We start from the raw sequence: 20,264 nt of genomic DNA, 5'->3' as shown, positions 1-20,264 counted from the left end.
CTTGATCACTCCAACTTGTCGTGTAAAATGTAGGTGTGCCCCATGGTATGTATGTAAAATAAATGCAAATTTTTAAGAAAATATGTTTATACAGTTCATGTGTTTTTGCTTATTATTTAAACCAACATTGTTTTTTATAACCACCAGAAGATGCTGGTTTCCTCCCACATTTCCAAAAACATGTGTGTCAGGTTAATTGGCCAGTGTAAATTGTCCCTATGTGTGAATGAGCGAAATTAGTTGACTGTCTTCGTGTGCCCAGTGATTGGCTGGCAACCAGTTCAAGGTGTCCCCTGCCCACTGCCTGAAGATGGCTGGGATAAGCTCCAGCACCCCAGACCCTACTGAGGATAAGCAGTGCAGATAATGGATGGATGGATGGATTCATTTATTCAAAATCATGTATTTTTAAAACTGACAGTTCAAACCACTCCTTGTTTTTGGTTTGATTACTTTTTTGGTAAAATTGTTCATTGGAAAACATACTTAATCCCTTAATTCCTTACGAGACGTTCGCTTGCTTGGAAAGTCGAGCGTCTTTGATGAAAAGAAATGGCACTCAGGGCACGGATGAATAATTGAAACTTCACCTGCGGTGCATTATGAAATGAATCGCCTGGGGGAGATGCTGACCTACACCATCGCCCCTCAATGCACATTTAAAGGGGAAGCGTACCGCTTGCAGTAAGCCCTCAGAATATGTCATTGAAAGTTACGTCGGAACGAATTGCTGAATAGTAAAGCTGCAACAAAACAACGTGTTGATAATTTGGATTGATGAATGAGTACACGGTTAAATGGGAATAAACTGTCTCTCGGTCATTTCTATCAAATGTCATGATGTTTTAAATAAAGGCATAAATAATGCTCTTTATGGCCACTAGAGGGAAGTCTTTATTTTGTATAGCGCTGAGTTGGTTCCAGTGTAAATCTGCTTTCGTTCAACTGTTTAAATAAACGAGCTAACTTTCAATGCCATGAAAAAAATGTTTCCATTGTTGGTGAATAAATCTGGTGTTCTTTTTGGGGACTGGGTTACATTTTAAGTACTGTTATTGACTAGTTGTTGCAAAATCTTTGTTCCCCGAATGGCAGAGCAACTCGTCATAGGGAAAACTCTGCGACCTTTCATGTATGTTCATTACATACCAGAATGTGTGGGAAGAGTGATCATGTTTGCTCGGCGGAGGGCGGCCAGTTGACGAATTTACAACCTCCGTCTTGAAGGAGAGGCATTGAAGGAGAGAAGCTGCGGAGGGGAATGTGTTTACGGAAGGTGTCGGAATCGTGGGATTTAGAGGACTTCAATCCAGGAGACACATATAATGGCCGTAAAAGAAAAAAAAAAGGATGGGATGCAAGTGAAGGCTGGGTGAAGGTCAACACTGGAGATGGATTTCCAGAGTAAATGAGTTTGGGAAACAAACAAAAACGTATTTTTGGGCGTACTTAAAGTCGCACGTGATGTGAATCTTTGAAGTCTGTTCAAGTACGATAAGGACAATGGACGACGATAGGAGATATGGTAACTGTACTGCAATGTCTGTGTTATGATTCATTAACACTTTTCACATACAGTTTTGTCCATGCAAAGTAGTAATATATTTTCCATGACAACATTTGCAATATGTTTGTCATTCACTTTTGCAAAGGATCAAGATTACACGCGACTAATTTCATTGATTTATTCTATTTTTTTCCACTATGTCCAAATACAAGGTTACAAAAAATTCAAAACAAACAACTTTAATATGCGATTGAGAAAACATAAATTAATAAAACAGTGCTATCTTGATCTTGTCCCTTTGAAATAAGTTAAATGGAAAAATGACCAAAAAATGAGCAAACTTAACTCACCAACTACTTGTTTCATTGATATTTGTATAGTTTATTTCCATTGAGAATAAAAAACACTCAAAGTTATAGGTCTGTTTTGAATAAGAATGTTCACTTTCTTTTTTCTTATTTCATGTTTACAATACCTACAGAAAGTTGTCAAATGGGAAGGGGTTCTCTTTGTGGGGACAGGAGATGTTTAAGATGTATTTATTTATGTATTTATGTATTTATTCATTTATTTAGTTAGTTTGTTATTTATTTATTTATTTATTTATTTTTTGTCAAATGTGGGCTAGTTAGAACCATTTTTGTATTTTTTGGAACAGTTTTCCTATTTTGTTATCGAATTTATTCTTTTTTTTTATATGCAATGATGTCACTGGCATGTTGGACCATTCCAATCATTTGATTATTGTTTTTGGTCTACTACAATATAGCCGTATTATTTTTTTGCTTTCTGGACATTTCCTCAAATCAAAAAAGAGATCATTTCAGTAAAAGTTCAGAAAAAAAAAACACCGAAATAAACAAGGAAAGAGATATGCAAATGTAAAATTAGTTCATTTTCTTTCTTATTTTACAATGAATTAATCATGCCACCCATCCATTATCTTCCGCAGCAGCCTTAAAAAGGAAGCCCAGACGTCCCAATCCCCAGCCACCTCCTCCAGCTCATCCCACGGGATCCCGAAGCGTTCCCAAGCCAGCCTAGAGACATAGTCTCTCCAGCGTGTCCTGGGTCGCCCTCGGGGCCTCCTGCCTTTGGGACATGCCCGGAACCCCATCTGAGGGAGGCGTCCAGGAGGCATCCTTATCAGATACCCGAGCCACCTCAACTGGCTCCTCTCAATGCGGAGGAGCAGTAGCTCCACACAGAGTCCCTCCCGGATGACTGAGCTTCTCACCTTATCTCTAAGGGAAAACCTAGACACCCTGCGGAGGAAACCCATTTCGACCACTTGATCTTGTTCTTTCGGTCATAACCCAAAGTTCATGACCATAGGTGAGGGTGGGAACTTAGATCGACCGGTAGATTATGAGCTTTGCCTCCAGCTTAGCTCCCTCTTCACCACGACGGACCGGTACAGGGTCCAAATGAAGGCAGACACTGCACCGACCCCTCTGAGATCGAATCCTCCCGTGCTGAGTTTGCATGTTCTCCCCGTGCTTGCGTGGGTTTCCTCCGGGCACTCCGGTTTCCTCCCACATTCCAAAAACATGCATCTAAGGTTAATTGACCGGTCCAAATTGTCCCTAGGAGTGAATACGCGAATGAGTTGTGTGTCCCTATGTGCCCTGTAATTCGCTGACAACCAGTTCAAGGTGTCCCCTGCCCATCGCCCAAAGATAGCTTGGATGGGCTCAAGCACCCCCGCGAACGTACTGAGGATAAGCGGTGCAGATAATGGATGAATGAATGGATTTAGCTTAATCACATTTTTGACTTGATCTTAAATGCAGTGAAGAGAAAAAAAGTTATTTATAATAGCAAAATCACGTTTTGTTTCGTAAGTAATTTCTGCTGATCCAGACAACAAAAAAGGTCAAGTATTAATGCTGAAAACAATTTACTTCGAGGGATTTTTTTTACTTAGTTTTTTGAACTTTTAGACTGCATTTTAAAAATTGTGTCTTCATTGCCTTAGGGATTAAAAATGGAGTCGTGAATTCTGAGGCGGTGATTCAGGATTATACAAATAAACATGAATTGACTTGACTCTAATCGTTGCAAGGCAGAGTCACAAGTATGGAACTAGAAGACATGAGAACAGAGAACGACTTTCCAAGCAAGCATCAGAAAGTAGAAATGTCTTTATAAGAGTCACCGAAGCAAATTGGAAGACCGACAAAAAAGAGCCGTTTATCTGGCCACTAAATTTAACGGGCACAAAGCAGTCAGGCAGGTAACGTTCGGCCCGGCCCGGCCTACGCTCGTCCATTAGGCTGCCAAATAAAGACGCCTCATTTGTCACTCGGCCCAACAATCTCTTATGGAGTCCGGCACGGTGTCGGCCAGCCATAATCTGCACGCCGGTTACAGCGGAACAGCTGCAATTTATTCACAACAGCAGACTATTCTTAGTCTTTGACAGAACCATTTTTTTTACCTTACTATATTCAGGCTGGTCTCTAGGGAACAATATTTGATACCGGAGTAACTACTGATAACAACAAAAGATACCACTAACATTTCAACAGTAATATTTTACTCAATGGCGCCGTGCATCATTCGAGGTGTCCTTAAAAAGTTAAAAGTGGAATATTTTCTATTTAAGTATGTGTTACCTATGCCTAGGTCAGTTCAAAGAGCCCTTACACCCCCCCACCGAGCCTTACTTTGAGCCAAGTTAGTCAGGATGGAGCACATCATTTGTTTATTTTAATATTTAATTTTTTTGGTCCTCTTAGCGAAATTCATTTTCGCCAAATGTACCAGGGGGTACAGTCAGTGCTGTCCCAGTAGAGCATGTACTAAATCACTATTTACTGCACCTCCCATCCACATACTAAACAGGCCCGACCCTGCTTAGCTTCCCAAGTACAGGCATTCTCAGGGTGGTAGGGCTATAAATGGGTCAAGATGAAGGGGGATATGTGTGAGTAGCGGAGAATGACTTCATTCTCATAGTCGCAGGTTCTTCTTTGTTTCTATTGTAATTATGGCAATAAAATGGGTAAAGTAAGAACAAGCCTTCTTCAAGTAGACTCCAAATGCTAAACCAAACCCCAAAAGAGATTAACATAGAATCATTTATTCTAGAAATGCACATACTCATAAAGTAGCTGACAGAGGCTGTAATGATGATACAATCCAAGAGATGGCGGTCGCAAGTACAAAAGTTCCATACAGCCCTTTTGGGATGCATGAAATAGTATTTTCAACTGTGATCAATGAAAATGGCACGACACAAACATGTTTGAAAATGTTGGCTCTGGGTCGCTGAATTCTTTAAGTGTGCCCTTTTCAATGATGTGTGCACACTAAATACAAAACACCACAGTGGTATCCGGAAACATTTATTGTGCCCCTCTAGAGAGGAATTAGTAAATGTTTTTGCCAAAAATATTGATATAATAAATAACTAAAAAATTGAAGGGTTTGACGGTACTCTACTCAATATTGACTACCTACTAACTTATTACAATATTTCAGCTTTTGCAGGCTCCTTTAGGGTGCATTGGACATTGAAATTTGATCTGATCTATATGTGTTTTGTGGACTTGGAGAAGGCATTTGACCGTGTTCCTTGGGAGGCCCCGTGGGGGGTGCTTTAGGAGTATGGGGTACCGCACAGTCTTATCCGGGCTAGACGGGAACGCTAGCCGATACTGAAGATTGTAGCAAGTTATCAGACAGGACGAGACAGACTGAATCGATATCAGACACTGGAAACTGGAGTCCGATATCAAACAGAACTAGATGGACGGGAACGATACCCGATACCAGAGACTGGAGTCGATATCACACAGGACGAGACAGACGGAATTGATACCAGACACTGGATACTGGAGTCAGATATCAAACAGTACGAGATAGACGGGACCAATAACGGACAGGATACACACGCAGGATACCGGACAGAGTCAAAACACACGTCTTGCGGGTGCAGGGGTTTGTTGACGGACTGACAAAGGGTGAGTGAGAGCACTGAGCTTAAATAGGAAGGAAACCAATCAGGCAACGAGCCACAGCTGGCGCCAAAGGGGCGGGGCCAATTTAGGGCGAAGGGCACCCGTGACATCCTGTAGTTTATTTCCCGTTGCATATATTTTTTCGATGATAAAGTATTACTTATCTATTAATGTGTTTTTATTCAAAATGAGCATAGACTAATTTGTATGCTAAAGCTAGACAATATATATATATAATATATATATATATATATATATATATATATATATATATATATATATATAAACATGTTCTGCCAAATTATTTTTCACTACAGAACTCAATTGTGTACTAGACTCAGCCTTGTTTAACTGAAACGTGACTCAGACTTAATAGACACTTACTTATAACTAAAAAAATTGCACTAAAGTAAGGACCCTCCCCCACTTCAGACGACTTTTATGTCAGTCGATTGTAGTCAACGTGTCAGCGTGCTCAATGAGGACTCTCGCATATATCTTCTCATCATCCCCCTTTAAGGCAGATGTGTTTATTCTGCAAAGAAGCAGCAGCCCAAGTGCTGAAGGAAAGGCACCCCCTATTCATGATCAAAGCTGGTTTATGCTTTAAGCCCTCAGCCCCCGGTACTCAAGCCCCCCTTTTCTCCAAGTCCCATGTTTCAGTAGCAGTGTTTTCCTCACTTAAAAAAAATGTAAATATCTTTGTAAAGAAGAAATAATTCAAGACAAAGCAGCACAGTAGAGTTTAAGAAGCCCTATTAACGCTTACCCTATCTATTGAATATGCAAGCTGTTGCCGTGGCAACAACACCAAAACGCAGGACCGGCACATACCCAGGCAGATCCCGCCTTTGAATTATTCACGACGGCAGCAGTCCGCCTCGACGCGGCACGCCGCAAAATGCGCATCCGTGATGGGATTTCCGAAAAGCCGTCGTTTGCTTCGACACCCTCGTTTAAAAGTGAGAGTCAATTAGCGCCTCATTTGTGCTCTCCTCACATGTTGTACCATCACCGGGGCGGTAATAGGATGAGGAATAAAAAAAAATGCAAAAGGAAGCATCTTAAAATGAAAAAAGCCTACATTTTGAAGTTTGGACAACCACTTTTCAGTGGTGGGCAGTGCATTTGACACATAGACCCTCAGCCCTAGTCGGAACTAGTAATGCGTCTTTCACGAACGAACCGGCTTATCCTCATTAGGGTCACAGGGGTTTATTTAGACAATCGGCAAGGATACCCTGAACTGGTAACCAGCCCGTGGTATGGCACACAGAGACACACAATCATTCACACGTCATTCATACCTATGGACAAATTGGAACCGCCAATTGAACTACCAAGCATGTCTTTCGGATATGAGAGAAAATGAGAGTGCTCCAAAGAAACCTACGCAGGCACGGAGAGAACATGCAAACTCTGGACGAGGAATCGGTAGCTGGATCTGAACCCTGGCCCTACGAACCATGGGCTTTTGGGGGGACATTTTCAACTTTATTTGTGAGGATTCGAGTGGAGGAGAGGTGCTTTGTCAGACCCTGGCTTCAGCCATGTATCAGTTCTCTGGGTCCTACGGTGCCGGAAGCTGCCGAGTGCGGTTTGCTCGGGGAGCCGGCAAGGCAGACTGCACGAGAGGGGGAGAGGAGCACTGGATGCCAGGGGCCCTGTGCCGGGTAGCCTGTCTTTTGTAACAAAATCTTAAAAAAAAGACTAAAAACAGAGACCAGGCTACGTCTCTTCAAGTTTAATGGCTGTTGGTGAAATCGATTTGGTGGATTACCGACCCCTGTCCAGTTTGTGAAACTGGTGACGTTTTCCAATGCCCACTAGCAAATCCAGAAAATGTGCAAATCCAGTATTTTTATTATACATTTGTATTTATGAGTCTACAATTGTATGTTTTATTTTTTTCTAAATACATTTGATTTCATAATGTAGCCTCAATTCTTTTCACGTGTAATGTTCGTTAATAAATAACATATAAAAACAAATTTTATTAACGATTTGAGAAAAATCGAACAGGCATAAATTATCATGATCCCTCATGTATTACTGAGGTATTAGATTTGAATCGGCATATACAAATAATATTTGAGATAACTAATTATTTTTTCCTCCCAGCCTTTTTGCCAAACTTTTTAACCAAATGCGTTCCAAAACTCAAAATATATGTGTCAGAACCAGAACAGACGGAGGACCCAGACGCGTAACATTTTCACACAAGCTTTATTTTACAGAAATGGAAAAGTCATGCGCGTGAACACGAACGCCAGTGATTCGGCGATTGCAGGGCAGAATAAGTAAGACAGAAAAGTCAGGCGCGGGAAAATAGGAAGCCAGAGGCAGACGGGACAGAAACCGGACAGGACAGACGGCATCAATACCAGATAAAGGATACATGAGCAGATACCGGACAAGACGGAACAGACCTGATCAATACCTGATACATGAGCAAGATACCGGACAGGACAGGACAGATGGGATTGATACCGGATGCTGGATACTGGAGCAAGATACCGGACAGGACGGGACAGATGGGATTGATAGCGGATTCTGGAGCATGATGCCAGGCAGGACGGGACAGACGGGATCAATACCCGACACTGGATACGGGAGCAAGATACCAGACAGGATAGATACCGGATACTGGATACTGGAGCAAGATACTGGAGAGGACACAACAGGCGGGATCGATACCAGATACTGGATAATGGAGTAAGATACCAGACAGGACAGGACATATGTGATTGATACTGGATACTAGAGCAAGATACCGGACAGGACGCGACAACGGGATCGATACACAAGCAGAATACCGAAAAGAGTCAAAATACACGTCTTTCAAGTGCAGAGTTTCGTTGACGGACTGACCAGGAATGAATGGGAGCACTGAGTTTAAATAGGAGGGGAGCCAATCAGGCAACACGCAGCAGCTGGTGCCAAACGAGCAGGCGCAGGTGAGGGAATTGGGCAGTCGTGACAGTTTGCCCGACCCTGTTGTGTATTCTTACCACAATCACACTGCACCACTTGGACAAAAATACTTTAGGCAGGGATTATGTTTCGGGATGCAAGAAGAAACAGTAACGAGACAAAGACAAGGACAAGTTACCTGCCCCCGCATCTAATCTTCCGTCTCTGGGATTGGAGCAGTCACATAAGAGCAGACAAAGTAAAAAAAAAAAAAAAAAGGAAATGGAAGCCTCACCTCTGAGCCTTTGGCATCTTTACAAGATAGTCCCAGAGGATTTAGAGAAAATGTCTCTTGTCTGACAGACAATGACTGCGGCAAAACTAAAATTATGTCTTTGGGAGTTGTTCTTTGTCTTTCCTTACATTTACAGGGAGCATTGAGTCTGTTTTAAGTTATCTATTTTTGCCTGCAGCGAGCGAGTTACAATTTCAAGTGTGACAGGAGTTCCATGGTGGTTGCAACGGCCCACTGCAAACTGCTTGGAGGTGAGAAATACAAATTGTATATTTGATCAAACCACGTTGGTACCTTTTTTTTTTTGAATTGTGGACCAACTCAGTCTCCAGAGTACCAGTCTAAGTACTCCGTGTAAAATGTGTGGGACACATCTGAAAAAATTGGCTTGGCTCAGCTACTATGGTGATCCATTCTCTTCAGCAGTTGTCACCAGAAATACAACATGTAAATGTTTATAATTCTCTGCCTATCAGGTAACATGTTGGTGCCACTGCAGGCTATACCGATAATTGATGTATTCTAACTACTACAACTACAAGACTATTACGACTAATCTCACAAATCAAGCCATAAGTGTTGTCTAAAAAGTGCTTTATTATGTGTTGTGGGCCACCATATAAAAAATCCAGGGCTCAAATAGCCCCCGAACCATAGTTTGGACACCACAGTTTCACCCCATGGGAAAACTTTGCAACCATGTTTTGCATTTGACGCAAAAATGTTCCCTCAAGCTCGGCCTTCCTGTGTCTGTTGCTCACCAGTGAAGGCGGACAGCAGATGGGCGCCTGGGAGGCAACGGAGCATGTGGCAGATTGGAGATGGAAGGTAAGCGGGGTGGGAGGGGGGCGAGTAAAGGGGACACGTGGAAGAAAGGTGAGGGCTAGAAACGGCGCCGTTAAATGCATCTGACACACAGGAGAGTTCATCCGTCCTTCGACACAAAATGGTCTCGGAGGTCGAGAGAACGGGATATTTTAAATTGCGAGTGAAACAAAGTGTTTTTACAGGGGTTTTGCCTACCTAGCTACCTATGTACCTACCTGCCTATCCATCTTACCTACCCACCCAGCCACCCAAACAAAACCACCTGCGTATTCATCCACCTACCTTCCTACCTACCATCAACTTACTTACCTGCCTGTTTGCTCACTCACTCACTCACTCACTCACTCAATTTTGAATGATAACTAACTTTACAATTTGAATCATCTTGTATTGTGTAAGTTTCAAAATTCAATGCCTGTCTCCAAGCCGGTAGATGATTAATTTTGGACCATTTACGACAGGGTGATAAAAAGTAAAAATAAATAAATAAATGAAAGGTCTCGATCACGTTTTAAACGGCACAAAGACTTTTACGACACAATCAATCTGTGTCATGGCATTGTCATTTTTTTGTTGATGGACCCGAAACAGTGACCAAAATGAATGGAAGAGGGGACAGCAGTTCATAATAACCGTTAAAAGTGTCAGCGGGTATGTGCATTGCAATCCTTTCAATTAACCACATTTGCCTAATTAAGTATGATATAACCCAGACAGAAATATGATCAAATCTCTTCTGATGTGCTCCTGAAGTATGACTGTCAAATTGAGGGTGCAGAGCCATGACCACTTTGGAGGAAATCCCAATCATGTGGATGGTCAGCAGTTGCTTGCTAGATTCAGATTCAGATTCAGATTCAGATCTACTTTATTGTCATTCTAGTACACGTGTATACAGAACGAAATGTCGATGCATCTGACCCCCACAGTTTCCTTGAATGTACAGATATAAATAATGTTGTATTGTATTTTGGCTACGTACGTACGTAGAGCTAGCCATGGTCCTGAAATCTATCCGAGCAAAACGAATTTCAAAATACCTGAATACATTTAGTTTAGTTTAGTTTCCAAAAGCGGACGCCATGCTTAAATGGACAGTGTATTATTTGTGTGTATTATCTAGTGCCTCCTACGTGCATAAAATAATGCAATTTCCTTTAAAGTTAAGCATTACAAAACACAACTTTTCAAAAATAATGTGTTGATCTAAGAAGAAAGCTCTTGTTATGAGATTCCTCCAAAGTTAAACTATGCACAAAACTATGTTTGTGTGCACCCATATTATATATTATTATTATTATTATTTTTTTTTTTTTTGGGGGGGGGGTTTGGGCGCTAATTAAGGAAAACAAATAAAATACAATTTTCAAAAAAAAAAACAGCCATTAGGAATAATTTCAAGGGATAGTGTGTATGCTTTGAAACTTCCTGGTATTAAAAAAATAAATAAATACACAAAATATAGTAAAAAATAAAAACTTTAAGACACTCCTTATTATAAGCGGCAACCAGTACATTTGTAAAGGAAATAACAGTTCGTACATGCATAAGCCGCACCTGACTATAAGCTACATGTGCCCACATTAAAACATAAGATATAATAATATGTGAGGAGAGCACAAATGAGGCGCTAATTGACTCTCACTTTTAAACGAGGGTGTCGAAGCAAACGACGGCTTTTCGGAAATCCCATCACGTTGTAATAACATACAGTACCTTAACTCTTAACGTTCCGCCGGCCCGCCGGTGGGCCACGAGGCTTTTAGTAAGCTAATACGTGCTAGTAAAATGTCACCGGTCATTGTAATACCTCATGCCACATATCATTGGAAAGCTTAAGCGTTTGGGATTTAAGATATGATAATTTCAAGATATACTAATAAGAGAAAAATCACGATCAGTCTAAAACAAAATACCCGTAAGCTTTAAATCCGATGTAGCTCACCAATGCCTACCCCTAAGTAACTTATTTTAATGTTTGTGAAAATTGGCTTTTTTACATCAAGGACAATCCATAAAATCCAACCGTGGAATTTATTTGCTCTAAAACAAACGATAATGCCCACAGATGAATATAAATCAGTGTTAAACATCTCTGTCACGGAATGGCTGTCAGGTTTGGTTCACTCCCTCTCTCCCTCTCACTTTTTCCTTTTTAGGTCAGTTCCTCCTTGGCTCTGAGACCCACTCACACTTGGTGTCACCTGCCCTGATTGCCACTAATCACCTCTCCTGCTCACTATTCAAGCACTCCTGTTTTGAGCATATTCGCCAGTAAGTTGCCACTATTGTCTCTTTCTAGCGTCATAGCAGCCTTGTTTTGCTTACAGTGTACTGAACCCTTGCCTCCTTTACCGGCCACCAATTCTTCCTGCCAAACGTTTGGACTTTTGCCAATGTGAGTGTACTGGATCACTGGCACCTGCCTGCCCCTGGACCTTGGCAACTCCCTCATGGGGATCAAGATATGGTTTCCTCGATTTTTTTTTTCTTCTTCCATTTGTGTACTGAACCTGGACTGAATAAACCCATTGCTTCTGCATTTGGTGCATTTTGCTTCCATATCACCCGAGAGGGTCTGTGACAATTTCTGCTTTGTTGGACATTGTTTCATGAAATCTATTTTGCCACATGCATTCCGTTTATAATCAAACAGATTCTTAGAATTATTCCAAACGTGGAAGTTAGTTCCCCCCTTTTGATTGACACCTATTCAATGATGTGGGTTTGTTTGTGGTATTTTTATTAATGAACGAAGAAGCATGATACTACATTAAACTTGAGTCTTCCTTGACATACTGGACTGTCTCAGAAAATTAGAATATTGTGATAAAGTTCTTTATTTTCTGTAATGCAATTAAAAAAACAAAAATGTCATACATTCTGGATTCATTACACATCAACTGAACTATTTCAAGCCTTTTATTATTTGAATATTGCTGATTTTGGCTTACAGCTGAAAAAAACTCAAAAATCCTATCTCAAAATATTAGAATACTTCCTTAGACCAAGTAAAAAAATAATTTTATAACAGCAAAACTAAATCAAACATTTGAAAATGTCCATTGATGCACTCAGTACTTGGTTGGGAATCCTTTTGCACGGATTACTGCATCAATCCGGCGTGGCATGGAGGCAATCAGCCTGTGGCATTGCTGAGGTGTTATTGATGCCCAGGATGCTTCGATAGCGGCCTTCAGCTCATTTGCATTTGTAGGTCTGGTGTCTTTCATCTTCTTCTTAACTATACCCCACAAATTCACGATGGGGTTCAGGTCAGGGGAATTAGCAGGCCAATCAAGGACAGTGATGCCATGGTCAGTGCACCAGTTACTGGTGGTTTTGGCACTGTGGGCAGGTGCCAGATCATGCTGGAAAATGAAATCCTCATCTCCATAGAGCTTTTCAGCAGATGGAAGCATGTAGTGCTCTAAAATCTCTTGGTACACAGTTGCATTTACTCTGGACTTGATGAAACACAGTGGACCAACACCAGCAGCTGACATGGCTCCCCAAACCATTGCTGACTGTGGGAACTTCACACTGGATTTCAAGCAACTTGGATTTTGCTCCTCTCCAGCCTTTCTCCAGATTCTGGCGCCTTGACTCCCAAATGAAATTCAAAACTTGCTTTCGTCTGAAAAGAGGACTTTGGACCACTCTGCAACTGTCCAGTGCTTCTTCTCCATAGCCCAAGTCAGACGCTTCTTCCGTTGTCTTGAGTTCAGAAGTGGCTTGACCATGGGAATACGGCTATTGTAGCCCATTTCCCGGACACGTCTGTGAACTGTGGCTTTTGATACCTGGACTCCAGCTTCAGCCCACTGTCTTTGAAGCTCCCTCAAATTCTGGAAGCGGCTCTTCGTCACAATTTTGTTAAGGCTGCGGTCATCTCTCTTGGTTGTGGAGCGTTTCCGGCCACATTTTTCCCTTCCAACAGACTTTTTGTGGATATGCTTTGAAACTGCACTCTGTGAACAGCCTGCTCTTTGAGAATTTTCCTTTTGTGTCTTACCCTCCTGATGGAGGGTATCAATGATGGTCCTCTGGACAGCAGTGATTTAGTTTACTGAACCAAGCTGAGTGTTTTTAAGGCTCAGGAAACCTCGCAAGGTGTTTCGAGTTAATTAGATGATTCAGGTGATTATTTGAATAGCCTACTTGAATACTTTTTCATGATATTCTAATATTTTGAGATAGGATTTTTGAGTTTTCTTAAGCTGTAAGCCAAATTCAGCAATATTAAAATAATAAAAGGCTTGAAATAGTTCAGTTGATGTGTAATGAATCCAGAATGTATGACATTTTTGTTTTTTTAATTGCATTACAGAAAATAAAGAACTTTATCACAATATTCTAATTTTCTGAGACAGTCCAGTATATCTGTCACCTGTCTCAGTCTCACCTTTACTGGTTGGTCGCCCCTGGTGGCTGTTAGAAAATATGCATGAATTGGTCGCATCATTCCATAAACCACATGGTTGAGAGCTTAGGACAAAGTCGCAGCTTATAGTCTGAATTTTATATGGGTATTCAAATAAATACCCGCAGGTCAAGAAATTTGCATATTTTTTGTGCAAGCATGAAAATGGGTTGGTGGTGAGAAGGGGAGAAGGCTGTGGAGGAAATATGTTCCTGTACACTGTACAACCAGATAAAATCTAGGCAGGTTTATAATCATGGTTGAATTTAGCCTGAAGTTTCTTGCATGAAAGCAGGTTAAATTTTTCTCACATATGAATGTGATAATTTATTCTCTACAGTTAGCTTGCTCCTGAACAGGCTAACAACTAAAGGAAGATAATCCCCAGTGATACATCTGATGTTTCTACTGCACTGTGGTGTAAAATCAATGGATTTTTATCAAAAAAATAAAAAAAATAATAAAATCTGATTGCAGAAGGATAAGCATCACTAGGATAAACGTGCCCATGACACGCCACAGGAAGTAGTGCCTGTACAACCCTGGAGTTTAAGGGAACTGTGAAGAAGTGCCATGTCCCATGATGGTTTCAATGAAAAAGTATGAATTGGCTCAAAAATGATCAACACTAATCATCACAACTGAAAATGAATCACCTGTATCCTCCGTGTCAAATACCAGCTAAAAGTAGTACTGCTGTAAAACAATAAAACACTGCAGCAGCTCAACGACTGTGCAAACCAATGCTGACGCTTCAAAATGCTAACCCCATCTCCTAAAATTCACCACCTTTCTTCTTACCATGCATTGCATCATCAGCAACGTCATCACAACCAAGTGAGAGATGAAGCCTAAGCAGACATCTACCCCCTCGGGTTTTAAGCTCGATTACCGCTTATCGAGCGACAGGTCCTCGAGGAAGGTTGTTGTCGGATGGCTCCAAGCACTCCGACACCTCTTGGGATGGAGAGCGCGAACAGACGAGCAAATGAGGGTGGGGGTAGGGGGGTTTGGTCAGGGATTCCATGCACCTCTGATGCCAGTTGATTGCGACAAGTCAACGCCGGGACAATTTACGCCTTCATGTAGGGCTCTGGTGCCCCTTAATGGGAGCACGGGGCAACTGCTGGTGAAACCGGTCCAGGGAAGCTCAAACCATTGCCTTAGGTGTGGATGACGAAGTGGAAAAAATGGACAGAAGGCAATTTTGGTTGCTGATTTTGCAATTCTATCCTAGAATATGTATGATTGTTGTTCTCACTTGTGTTTTTTTTTTAATTTAATTTTTTTTTTGTGGATTTCTATTCAGGCAACAAGAAAACAAACTATGTTCACAAAAAACAGCTATACAATACAATAAAACAATCATAAGTATGCGCCCAAAATGAGTAGTGTAAAGGCAAAGCTTTAAAGTGCGTAATCCAAGGATTGGCAACCCAAAATCTTAAAAGAGCCATATTGGATCTGTATTATTTGGAAAATGTTAATATTTTTGGAATGTTTGTCTTCCAAAAAAAACCATATGATTTTCCATTATCAAACATTATTAAAAAGTGTCATTGAGCTGCTAAAGTGTGCCACATAGCCACATGTGGTTCGAGAGCCTCGGGAAACACAACCAAGGCACATTTTGCCCATAATTCATGAGCCCGGCCCCCTGAGAATGTTTTTTTTTTCTACCATGAGTTTGATGCTCGTGATATAAGTGGTTAAAAATATTAATTTTATGCTTCTCGTTTTCTTGGTCATCCAGGGTTCAACCAACTAAGTATTTTTTTGGAAAGTACCTTGGCATTTTGTAACATTGTTTTGGATTGAGAATGTTGTCTACCATGTGGCCCCCGGCTGAGTGAGTTTCAATACCCTGGTACATACCATCCAGTTATCTTTTTGTAATTGTCCTACTGCCCCCGCCACCTTGCACCACTAACACACCTCCTCCCCCACACACAAAAAATAGATACAAAAAAATAATATATAAATAAATAGACAGCACTGGCCACTTCAAGGAGCTCATTTGCATGCAGTTGGTGACGGGGGACCAGAGGAGGAAGGTGGTGCCGCATTAGACATGACTTCAGCTCTTGTATTGGGAAAAAGAGAGGGGGGATGGGGAGTTTTACTCACCCTTCACTGTTGCGCCGAGCAGCCCCATATAGAGGACGAGCATCACCCGGCTCACGTCCCCCATCATGCGGCGCGTGCATCCCGTCGCCCTGTCCCGGCTCCAGGCGCTGTCCATGGTAGTGACTTCCCCCAAAAGAAACTCAGCACTATCGTGGTAGTTTTTTCTATCCACTTCACAAGCTCGATAAATCGGGATTTACTCTGAGTCGGCGCTGAGAACAAAAATCCCAACGCGCGGAGGAGCCTCGGATCCCGCGGCTGGATCGGAGCATGTCTCGCAGGTTCTGTTCGGCCTGGGGGTATGATGCACACCTAGAAAGGAATGGTAGAGGTGGCAGGGGGTTGGGGGGGGCTTACAAAACGTATGCTCCTCGTGGAAGCAGGTTGCACTCCACACACTTAGTAAGGAAAAAAAGCAAATAAAGCAAATCACGACAATCGCTCCGCAGCTCCTTGCGTAAACCGCGTCAGAACCAGAACGTTCCTCCACCTTCGGCTTGCCGTGCAGCTCCTAAATCTCCAGCCAGACAGTTAGGATTGGCAGGCATGATAACGATAATAATCCACCTTCGCGCGCGGATGAGCCGGCGCCGATTTTTGCGTGATCCAGGAACCTTGTGGGAAGTTTTGAGTCCGGCATCTGTGTCCAGAAACGATTGATGAAGGTCAGAAAAGAAAAAAAAAGAAAGCTGCAGGTTGTAGTTTTTCCCAGGATGGTCAACAGGACGCGTGAAGACGTTGTTCCGGCTACATGTGACGCCGAAATCTGACTGCAGACCCCCCTCTCTCTCTCTCTCTCTCTCTCTCTCTCTCTCTCTCTCTCTCTCTCTCTCTCTCTCTCTCTCTCTCTCTCTCTCTCTCTCTCTCTCTCTCTCTCTCTCTCTCTCTCTCTCTCTCTCTCTCTCTCTCTCTCTCTCTCTTTCTCTCCCCCTCTCTCTCTCTCCATCTCTCTTTCTCTCTCTCTTTTTATATCTCCCACTCTCTCATCGCCCACCCACATAGGCTCCCCACAGTAATGCCATGAAATAGTTGAAGATACTATATCATCATATCGATAAATGAACATTCCATTGGGCATCGAAATGTTCTATATACAGTGATGTGCAGTCAGGGAAGGCAGGAAAGGGTGTGCCTGTCATAATGGAAAAATAAAATACAAATTTAGTAGATATTTATGAGTATTGATTGTTAAACTTGTGTTTCTTTTACGTTCACAGTGATTTAATTGTTCTCCCCAAATTACGAACTTTTCACTTTATATTAGGTCTGGGTGAGGTAGGGCAATAACAGCCTTTCCACTAGAAGATGGGTCATTTTGTCCCACAAAAAAATGTTGTCCTGATCAATTGGTGGAGGAGTGAAGGGTCGTAAAAGCGTTTTCCCCCAAACATTTTATTGACCATGTTTGGGACCTAAACTTTAATACGTAAATGATAAATGTTACGCTTTTAGATAGAACGCTTATTCTAGGTATTCGATACTCTGGAAGAACAAGAAGCTGAGACAAGCGTGTTTGGGACGTGACAAAAAAGAGAGAAATCCAGCACAGAACCAAGTACTGAGTATTAATAAAGGTAAGAAGCCGATTCATGATAGGAGGAAAGACCATAAGGAAGTTAAGGCAAGTGACCACAGCTATGAGGAGGAAATTCGACAATTGGTATAGGTTGGTAGGTAGCTAGTTAGGTAAACAGATGGATACAATGAGATGATGATAGATAGATAGATAGCTAGATAGATAGATAGCTAGATAGATAGATAGATAGATAGATAGATAGATAGATAGATAGATAGATAGATAGATAGATAGATAGATAAAAAGATAGATAGATATATAGATAGATAGATAGATAGATAGATAGATATCGAGGATGTGAATCTCTCTAAGAACGTTTATGTAATATTGATTTTGATACATGAGGTGTGAAACAAATCAAGGACAGTACTTCTTTCTGAATGAACACTGCTATACAGTAAATGATATACACTTCTCTGCCTGTAGCTCTTACGCCTGTGGTCATGAAGTGCTTCGAGAGGTTAGTGTCCCGGCACATCAAAAACTCCCTGCCACTCACACTGGACCCCCACCAGTTTGCCTACAGGGCAAACCGCTCCACTGACGACGCCATAAACACAGCACTTCACACCGTGCTGAAACACCTGGATCACCGGGGGAGCTATGCCAGAATGCTCTTCCTGGACTTCAGCTCAGCCTTCAACACCATTATCCCGGAGATCCTGGTGGAGAAACTTGCACACCTAGGACTCTCTCCCTCCATCTGCCACTGGATAATGGACTTCCTCTCCAACCGCCCACAGTCGGTGAAACTCGGTACCCACGTCTCTCCCACCCCAACACTGAACACTGGCTCCCCCCAAGGTTGTGCACTGAGCCCCCTGCTTTTCACCCTGTACAGCTCCGACTGCTCACCGACCCACCCCACAAACACTATCATTAAGTTCGCTGACGATACCACCTTGATCGGCCTCATCTCTGAAGGGGACGAGGCGGCATACAGGGATGAGGTTGAGTCACTTTCAACGTGGTGTTCGGAAAACCACCTCATATTGAACACCACAAAAACAAAAGAACTGATTCTGGATTTAAGAAGGAATGGCAGGAATCCAGCACCACTCATCATAAAGGGAGACTGTGTAGAGAGAGTCCACTCGTTCAAATTCCTGGGCGTGCACATCTCCGACGACCTCTCCTGGTCCGCAAACACCAGAGCGGTGGTAGGGAAGGCCCAGCAGCGACTGCACTTCCTGAGATTGCTCAGGAAAAATAACCTAAAACAGCAGCTGCAGGTGTCCTTCTACAAAGCCACAGTGGAGAGCATCCTAACATACTGCATCACGGTGTGGTATGCTGGGTGCACAGCAGCAGACAGGAAAAAGCTCCAGAGGATCATCAAAACAGCCCAGAGAATCGTCGGCTGCTCTCTGCCCAGTCTGGAGGACTTTGCCTGCTCTCGCTACCTCAGCAGAGCAGAAAACATCATCAAGGACTTTTCTCACCCCGGCCACCATCTCTTCGACCTGCTGCCTTCCGGCAAGGGCTACAGGTCACACAAAGCAAAAACGAACAGACTCAGAGACAGTTTCTTCCCCACAGCCATTACCACCCTAAACAGACACCGCACAAAAAACTGAAAACTGTTGCAAAAAACTACCTCACATGTATGTAAAATGGTACTCACGTACATGCTGTCTGCACTATGTTTGTTCACTGCTCAAACAGACACCGCACAAAAAAACTGAAAACTCGTGCCAACACTACCTCATACGAATATAATGTTACTCATGTCTTGTTCTTGCACATGCCGACTGCACTACGTTTAATGCTCAAATTGCACAATGTCTGACCATTTCCTGTTTCTGCACTATGATGTCTATGCTTGCACCAATGCATATGCTGACTATTTTTGCACTATGATGACTTTGCACCAATTGCAATATTGCACAACCGTTACGATACCAACGTTATCACGACAACCCTGTATGTAACATCCCACATGCCGACATTTCTTGTGTAAATACCATGTAAATTATAACTATAGCCTTATCCCCCTTGTCTTATAACATTATCTTCTCTGTTCCTTTATCTTCTTGCTCATACCTCACTATGAATGTGTGAAACTGGAGTGTCATGCCCAATTTCGTTGTCACAATATGTTAGCCCATTTGTAGCAATGACAATAAAGGTATATTCTATTCTATTCTATTCTATTCTATTCTATTCTAATACAATGCACTGTTAATGCACGATTACCTTCTACAAGATCACTCCCTTGTAAAAGACAATTTCGAACTACCTCAAAGTCCTTTGGTCTTTAGCTAACTGTATAACGATCTGAACCGTATATAAAATTGAATATTCCATGTATTATAACGGCAGCACGGCGGCGCAGTGGTTAGCGCTTGTGCGGCACAGTTCATGCCATGGGAACCTCCTGCGTGGGTTCAAATCCAGCTCCAGACTTCCTGTGCGGAGTTTGTATGTTCTCCCCGTGCTTGCGTGGGTTTCCTCCGGGCACTCCGGTTTCCTCCCACATTCCAAAAACATACATTTCAGGTGAATTGGCCGGTCCAAATTGTCCCTAGGTGTGAATGAGCGAGTGAGTTGTCTGTCCCCGTGTGCCCTGCGATTGGCTGCCAACCAGTTCAGGGTGTCCCCTGCCCACTGCCCGGAGATGGCTGGGATGG

At 42.4% G+C, this 20,264-nt stretch overlaps 1 protein-coding gene across 1 annotated transcript in view; it reads right to left on the bottom strand.

Annotated features, from left to right (window-relative positions):
- csmd2 (CUB and Sushi multiple domains 2) overlaps window positions 1-16,813 on the bottom strand; it is a 312,145-nt gene extending 295,332 nt beyond the window's left edge. The window contains exon 1 of the mRNA XM_088329136.1: window positions 16,059-16,813. Coding sequence (XP_088185262.1) covers window positions 16,059-16,173 — 115 coding nt within the window. The 5' untranslated portion in view covers window positions 16,174-16,813. The remainder of the gene's footprint in view (window positions 1-16,058) is intronic.
- Window positions 16,814-20,264: the final 3,451 nt, after the last annotated feature.

This window comes from Urocampus carinirostris, chromosome 2, assembly GCF_059441175.1.
Source record: "Urocampus carinirostris isolate Australia breed hairy pipefish chromosome 2, RoL_Ucar_1.0, whole genome shotgun sequence".
NCBI classification, from domain to species: Eukaryota; Metazoa; Chordata; class Actinopteri; order Syngnathiformes; family Syngnathidae; genus Urocampus; species Urocampus carinirostris.
The sequence above is the reverse complement of the archived record's forward strand: the minus strand, read 5'-3'. Positions and strand labels throughout refer to the sequence as shown.